The 7,987-nt window shown below is 42.5% G+C and overlaps 2 protein-coding genes across 4 annotated transcripts in view; one reads left to right on the top strand and one right to left on the bottom strand.

Moving 5' to 3' along the window:
- Positions 1–6,237, bottom strand: part of KBTBD4 (kelch repeat and BTB domain containing 4) — a 14,878-nt gene extending 8,641 nt beyond the window's left edge. The window contains exons 1-2 of one of the 2 annotated variants that reach the window (XM_072421908.1): positions 6,167–6,237; positions 971–1,603 (exon numbers count right to left, since the gene is read on the bottom strand). In XM_072421908.1, the coding sequence (XP_072278009.1) occupies positions 971–1,574 (604 nt within the window). In that variant the 5' untranslated portion in view covers positions 1,575–1,603; positions 6,167–6,237. The other variant, XM_072421907.1, reaches the window with a different exon arrangement.
- Positions 6,238–6,266: 29 nt separating this feature from the next.
- NDUFS3 (NADH:ubiquinone oxidoreductase core subunit S3) overlaps positions 6,267–7,987 on the top strand; it is an 8,860-nt gene continuing 7,139 nt past the window's right edge. The window contains exon 1 of one of the 2 annotated variants that reach the window (XM_072421911.1): positions 6,267–6,380. In XM_072421911.1, the coding sequence (XP_072278012.1) occupies positions 6,338–6,380 (43 nt within the window). In that variant the 5' untranslated portion in view covers positions 6,267–6,337. Of the gene's footprint in view, positions 6,473–7,987 lie in introns of both variants that reach the window. The other variant, XM_072421910.1, reaches the window with a different exon arrangement.

Below are 7,987 nucleotides of genomic sequence, written 5' to 3'. Positions count from 1 at the left end.
GAACATGAGTGATCATGAGTGACTTTCAACAATAAATGTGTACTGTAGTCTTCTTCATGGAAAAATAAGACATCCCCTGAAAATAAAAGCTAGGGCATATTTTGGCATTTCAAAAAATATAAGACAGTGCCTTATAATCAGGGAAACAGGGTGTGTGTGTGTGTGTGTATATATATATTTCAATGCATCACCACCAGAGCGCCAAAAAATGTAAACGTTTACATGACGCTTCCTTCAGCGAAACATGTTGGGTGGTGTCTAACTATGTGACATCGCTACTGCATATGCAAATGGCCAGTTTCTACCTGCAAGTGGTCATCAGTTACTGCAGGCAAAATGGAGCTGGAAACAAGTGCATGGTTGTGGATGGGATTGATCTATGAAGTGCTGAGATATGCTTTATAGACTGAGATTTGAGAATAGCCAAATACAAAGGAATCCAGTGACTGGGTCTCTGGGTGCCTATCTTTTCTCACAACCAGATGGGATCACAACCACAATTTACATTTTTTTACCAGTGTTTTACATAGTATTTTAGGATATGCAATGAGTTATATATAATACTATTCCACAGTACTTTTCATAATACCAACATATTGCACAGCACTATACAAAGTCCATAGTTATGTGACTAACTGTCCCTCTAAGGGGCTCACAATATAATGTCCCTACCTCAGTCATATGTCTATAACACAGGCTAGCGTCAAGGCAATTAACCTAACTGGATGTCTTTGGAATGTGGAAGGAAACCGGAGTATCCAGAGGAAACACACGCAATCACAGGGAGAACCTGGCCTGAGTGTCCTGGCCGAGATATGAACCTGGGACCAAGCGCTGCAAAGGCCAGAGAACTAACCTCTGAGCCATCGTGCTGCCCATATATTGGTGGGGAAATTTTGATTTTTTGAGAGACTAGCAAGTATTTGTTATATTTGTACTTTTATAAAACCACATATGTGAAATAACCCACCTGCGATGATGTCCATTAGCAGCCGCAAGGGTAGGTTCAGGAACTCTTCAGTATCGCACAACTGCGACAGGTGAGTTTTGGCACAATGTTTAGCTGCGGTAAACAGTGCCGTATCACTGTGCTGGTCTGCCAGCCACATGATCTGAAGGCAGTTTTTCACCTGCACCGTCCTGATTAGAAATCGAGAGCATTCCTCAAATAAAGCCGTCAGTTGGTACATATCAGCCACCTCGTACGTTTCCTGTAGCTCCTCCAGCCTCAGCTTCACTGTCCCATGATATATGTAATCTACCAGCAGCTGAAAAACACTCTCACTGATGTCCTGAAGCTGGATGACGCGATTCCGACCTTCTTTTAAGTTAGATGCAAACATGGAGCGGAAGAAGCAGCTCTGGGCAGAGAGGACAAGACGGTGTAGCTGAAATTCCTTTCCTTCTACTAAGATAGTGACATCTGCAAACAGCTCCTCTTCCATACACAGCTTCATGATGCTATGGGCCACCCGACTGCTGTGTGAGCGGTCTGTAAATGTGTAGGTCACAAAGTAATTCTCCTCTGTGGTGTTTGGAAGGTTCTGGGTAGCAGCTTCTTCTGGAGCATCCATTCTTACACAAGGCAGAAGTGATAAAGTGCCTAAAAAATAGAGAAAATAATATTGTCCATAACACAATACTGAGGACTACGGCAGCACTTTGTATTAACAGGACCAAGTCTAGTATATAGTTTGCCTTAACTTGTGTGCTTTAAAATTTGGTAAGAGTAGGCCATAACACCAATTTGCTGGTAGAAATAAAGGGAGTCTGTAAAAGAACAGAAATAAAGCTTAAAGTGGTCCTAAACTCAAAATTTTTAATTTACATAGAAGAGTAGAAAACCCTTCTAAATAAAGAAAATTTGTTTTTTTTCTAAAGTGCAATAACACTTAATGGGAGCGCAGAGCCTCCTGGGATACTTACGTCATGCATCCCGGGAGGCTCTGGCTGCTCCTTTTGTGCATGCCCTAGTCTCGGGCATGCACAGAAGAGGAATTTTTTCCAACAAGGGGAAAGAGATGCCGATGTCATCCATGTGCAGTGAGATCTCTCTTTTTTTCCCCCCCTTCACATTGGCTACATCACCAGTTCCCACACCAGCACAGTGTGAGATTAGGTGACGAAGCAAGAAGACAAGAAGAAGATAGAAGATGGCGGCGCCCTGGGGTTTCCCAGTCCCAAGATGAAGAGGAATTCCAGAACGACTCAGGACCGGATAGTGGGAAGGACCGGTGCTATTGAGGGTCTGCAGGATTAAAAGTAAGTGTAATTTTGTTATTTTTAGTTTAGTTGCACTTTAAGAATCCCACCTATGAGCACTCCACTTTTAACTTTCCTGTAGTGCTTTACCAATCCTGGAAGCTTCAGAATCTAACACTTTAGAATGTGTTGGATAACTGCACCCCTCCACTGCATTAAACCCCCTCAACCTCAGTCAAGAATTTGAACAAACTAGTGGCATTATCACATGTACTTCTATCCATACCGCTCACCAATTTATCCAAGCTCAAATGGGAGTAATAAAGGCTTCTCTACTATTTTGGGAGATCAGCAGAGCTTGAGAAAATACCGATAAGTGGAGAAAACTAAAAACCTTGGTGGACCGGACAGAGGAGGTGTACACCAAAATCCTTGATTGCCTCTGAACCCACAAGTTCAATAGACAGGGCCAAGGTGAGTAAGCAGACTCTGTGAAGGTTGATGGTTACGTGGAATAAATTTTGGTGGATTTCCTGATGGCAACAACAGTGTGCCCAGTGTTCTACCTAGCATCTTTTAGCCAGGCACACCACCTGGCTCTTTTAGGGTGATTACTGAAGAGTTGGGTAATAGTACAGGGGTTGACACCCACCTACAATTGCTTCCCACCCAGCTTGGGAAAAAAAATTCTGGGTCACACACTGGTGCCATTACTGCTAAATATGTTCACTTGTAGTCTTCATGTGAAGCCGGAGTAACATGGTAACACAAAACAGGAACACAGACAAGGGCAGATAGTTGTCACCCTAATACAAGAAGTACCTGAACAATGATGACATAGTTCTTATAAGATAGTCAAGTCCCAAGTTCAGCTAGTATGTGATTTACAAGTCTCAAAGTAACAAACTTAGTTTTCTTGCCTATAGCCACACTCCCCCTCCAAGGCACTGCAGCAGAAGCCAGAAAGCAGTGGGTGGGACCAGATGATGATTGACAAGCTTTAGGCTTGTAAATCAATAGTAACAATACTAAAAGCCACGTCCCCTCGAACATTTCTTAATCCCTCTATAGTACAATCAAGTACATCTACATGAGATCATTGCCACCCTATTACAGGAAGTTGCATTTGGGGGACTTCACTAGCAGGTTCAATGGGTATTTTTGGGACCTAACAGGAAGACTAAGAGAAAACCAAGGGCCACAGCACAGCACATATTACTTATTAATGGGAGGCCACTGTACTATTTTATTGGCAGGATAACCAGGTATGGCCGTGGATTTAAAGAATAATACTTTTGAAATTGCATCACAATAAAACATACAAGGTTTTACTAATTGGGCATTCATATTACTCAAAAAACAATATTTACTTTTCTTTCTTTGTGTACAATGTAGACTTGTCATGATGACACAAGGGGTGTGAAACGCAGATAAGTCACAGTGTTAGCATACCATAACAATGTATTGTGAAGTACTAAAAATTGCAGTAATATTGAAAGAATTGCCCTCAGCAACTAATCAGATCCCTCCAGGGCAGATTCAAAATGTAACTTTATGCAAAAAACATTTATTTTTCTAATTTTGGATGTGGGTGTTTTAAACCCTCAGTCAAGTTTAAATTGCTGTCCAGGTTCCCATTGTGGAGATTCACTGCTTTTTCGTGTACTGGTGACTATTATCACAGATAAAGAAAAGAGGAATAAGAGGGGATCCAAAGACTTAAGAGTTGTCTCCAGTACAGGAGGTAAGAGAGAATTGTCTACAGGTGACACGTGTCACAAGGATAAATACTGAATATAGAATTCATTCTTACTTTAGGAAGTTTCTTTTAACTTCCTTTTTATGTCACTAGGACAGAAAGTGAAACATTCTCAATGGTACAGGAAAAAAAAAAACTGGCAGGGCTTTAAACTAATCTCAACCCTATCCAAAACTAACCACTACGAATCTTTCAAGTGAATATTTTAAAGGTTTCACCACCATCGATGGAACATTTGGCGAAAGTCACATTTACTGATAAATATAAACAACCTTTTATAGCGGAATTAAACAGACAGGTTCTTTATTGCAGAAGGGAAAGGCGATGTCCCTTCTGCTATAAAACAAACCAGCCTGTTCGCAACAGTTTTTGTAATGTCCAAAAAACTAACCGCAAAGCCGAGTGTACGATCCCAGCATTGTGGCTTTATTCTGTAAGGTGGAACTTAGGAGTCATCATAGCCTGGCCAAGTAAAGCGTACCTAATCTCAGAATTTTCACTTTACACAAAAGGGTAGGCAAAAATTCTGTTTCTAATTTTTTAAGTGCAACATCCGTTTGAAAAAAAAAAAAAAAAGGGATGAATGGGGATACCTACATCACGCATCCCGGGAGGCTCTTGGGTGCTCCTTCACCAGGGGCTTTTCGGGAAAAGGAAAAAATAAATTGCTGATCTCATGCATGCACAGTGAGATCAGCAATTTTTTTCCAACCCAGGCACAAGATCCGGTGACGTAGGAAGAAGGTGCCTGGGTCAGGTGACGTAGGAAGAAGAACCTGGAATAAGAAACGAAGATGGCAGTGCCTGGCTCGGCGACGGTTACGAGAATGACGTGAGACCCGATGGACCCCCGGTCCGATCGACTGCGCTGCTGGATTGAAGGTAAGTGTATATTCTTTTTGTTTTGGGCATTTTTCAGTTTAGTTCCTCTTTAGGATGGCCTAAGACACCAAACCTGGAAGTACTAGCACCTACAACAGAGCGAAAAGAGGTGAATGAAGGCAGGAAAGTTAATTTATTACAGAAGGGACATCATCTGTCCCTGTAGACACAACAGATGAGGTAAAAAATTCTTTACAAAAATGGAATAAATCCACTGAAGGTAGTTGTCACCAGCACAAGTGTTACCATTGGAAGATTTCATCTCCATTCATGTTTGGGTGACAACCGGAAAACATTGGAATTTCCTATCCCTTTTAGTCTCAGTGACAGCGCTCACCAGGGGCATCAGAAAGAGAAACACCTAATATGAAGGGGTCACCAAGCCTCTTATTGTCATTAAAGTAAATGAAAGCTGTAGAAAAGTTTGGTTTTGTGTTTAGCAGGTGGTTGCATTGCTTAGCAGGTAGCAATGAGACAATACTGGAATTGTCTGAGAGGTAACCGGCTTCTAAATTGCTTCGAAAGACTTGTACAGGAATGCTTGTTAAGGATTTGTGAGGAAGGAGTACAAACAATTGATGAGTTTCAATTACTTCAACCTCTTTAGGTTCTGTGCAAGGCAACAAATGCTTCTACATCATTTTTAGGTGTTTTCTAAAGCCTGGAAAGCTCTTATAGCTACTCCCAGACACCAATGAAGTGGAATCTGTAGGAAGCTTGTGTGCTAAAGCCCCACATTGCTGAAGCGTGCACACAGCAATCAAAACCTGACCGGGGTTCTTTAAAAACAATGACCTCCAGTCCTCCCCCCCAAAGCTCCTTTAAGCCAGACACACCACCCAGCACTTTTCAATAACCACTAGGCTGTTTTTGGAGTTGGGTCACATTACAGGGGCTGCCACCGGCCTACAGCTTCTTCCCTTTAAGGGGAAAATACAGAACCCTGGTTTTGATCATAACTGGGCCTGTTGCCTATAGCAACCAGTTTCACCAAGGTAGAACTCCATAAAGTGCAGAAAAACCAATTGGATCCCTGGGGGTGGATGTAGCCAAATTGCAAATGCAAAAAGCAACCAATTAACTTTCATGGTACTATTTTGTAACAAGCAGGAAGGCCAGTTGCCCATGGCAACCAGGTTTTCCCTGTGAGGCCTAGAGGAGAAGTGGAACTCGTGATGAGCAATGTTCAAGGGAATGGTTACAAGAAGAGTCCGGAGTGGTGTCATGTGATACACACAGTAAACCGGGACTATAAACCCTGAGGGTCCAAGCTATCCCTCCCGGGCGTCTGGACTCAGTGTCACCCATCCACCCAGGAATTACCGTCCCCGCTTCTGTCTGTTCCTCCTCTCGCCCTCTATACCCGGAACTCTCCTTCCCTTTTCTCGCACGCCGGAAGTTGCCCGGAGGAGTTTCTTTTAAGGACCGGACTCTGGAAGGAGGAGCTTCCGGTGTGCTCTCTTGCTTGTCCTTGTCTGTCAGTAGCCGGGAAGGATGCTGGCTGGAGTGCGGGCGGTTCGGGGCCTGCTCCGGGGAGGTGAGACATGGAAGTCCCCTGCCTGACAGGAGACACGACGGCCTGTTCTGTAACCCATAGCAACCTGACAGCTCACCAGAATTCATATATTGGTAGAATAAAATATAAACAATGACCTTTTGTCTGCTGCTATCCTATATGCTTATTATATGTCACCTGTGACCTGAGAAAAACATAGAGGCAGCCATGGCTATCCAGCCATGGATTCTCCTTCTGAAAATAATAGTTACCATGCCAACCTATAATGTATTGTTTCTATGCAAGCGGGGAAATGCAGATAGATATGACCTAGTATAGGTCTCTAATAGTTCCTGTAGCAGTGCCAGAGCAGATCACACTGGGAGATAAAAAAAAGCCAAAATCCAGTGCAATGAGTTGGTTGGTTGCAGGAGAAAGAAAGGTTATGTTCATCAGATGCTGCTTCTCTTTTCTCCGCCCATTCTTAGACTTGTGTTACAGAATTGTAGTAGTAGTGTACATTAGTATGGATGCTGCCCTGAGGAATACACATGAAGGTAGAAGTCCTCATATCCCAAACTACTACACTGGTGATTTAAAGCTGTCACCATGGACATTAAAAAGAAAAATTAAATGTAGAATTAACAAGGTCAAAACAGATCCGATTCTTCCATATGCATTCTTTATATACTCAGAAGTATAGCGTTATTTTAAGGGGGGGGGGGGCGTAGAGTTCATTAGCTTGTCAGATTTTCTTTGTCAGTCTGGGGCTGCTATGGGGAGATTTTTCTTCCTTTAAATCCTTTCCTGTGACATTGTCACTTGGACAGGATGAAAGGAAAAATCTCCCAACGTGAACTTGTTTTTATCATTGATAACATTATTGATAACAATGATAAAAACAGGTTCATCTGTTGTGGCACCAGCATCTTCAGATTGTCCTCTTTAGGGTTCAGTACCTTCTGTCCCCTTGATTGGCCAGGCCAAAATAAAGCAACTCCTGTCCATGTGCAAAGGATTCCCATTCATTCCCAGCAGCCAGATATATCAGGATTGTACACTGAACTGTGAATGTTCAGCTCTGTGTACATTGAAGAAATAAATGTTAACAGACTGGTAAGTTTATTTTATTGAAAAATGGACATCACCTGTCTGTCCTAAAATAATAAACATTAAAATAGAACTAAAGTGCCACCTTACAAAATAAAGGATCAGGCAGGTAGTTATTGTAGAAAATGTCAGGTGATGTCCCCTGTGCAATAACTGTTCTCATCTGCCTGATGACACTGGGGATGTGAGCAAGACTTACCAGCATAAGCTGACAGATAGGAAGTTGGGGTAAGTCTTGCTGATATACAGCATTACAAATGCCAAAGGATCTAACCCTTTCCTGATCTGGCCAAAACTTTGGAGTTTCATATTAATGTAAAGGAATGTGAAAGCAGAACTAAACCCCTGCTACTCGCCTATCCCCATTTTATCACAGGGCGCAGCTATCTTCCTTTCTTCATCTTCCCAAAGAAGATCTTCAGTCATCCTGATTGGCCAACATGACTTAACTCCAACATCTGGACGACGGGTGGGCGGTTTGCATGACTTTCAGAAGAAATCTTTTGCTAAACAGAGCTGAGGTTGTGGGTGATCTTGGG

Source organism: Pyxicephalus adspersus, chromosome 9, assembly GCF_032062135.1.
Source record: "Pyxicephalus adspersus chromosome 9, UCB_Pads_2.0, whole genome shotgun sequence".
NCBI classification, from domain to species: Eukaryota; Metazoa; Chordata; class Amphibia; order Anura; family Pyxicephalidae; genus Pyxicephalus; species Pyxicephalus adspersus.
This window is presented reverse-complemented; position numbering and strand designations above follow the sequence as displayed.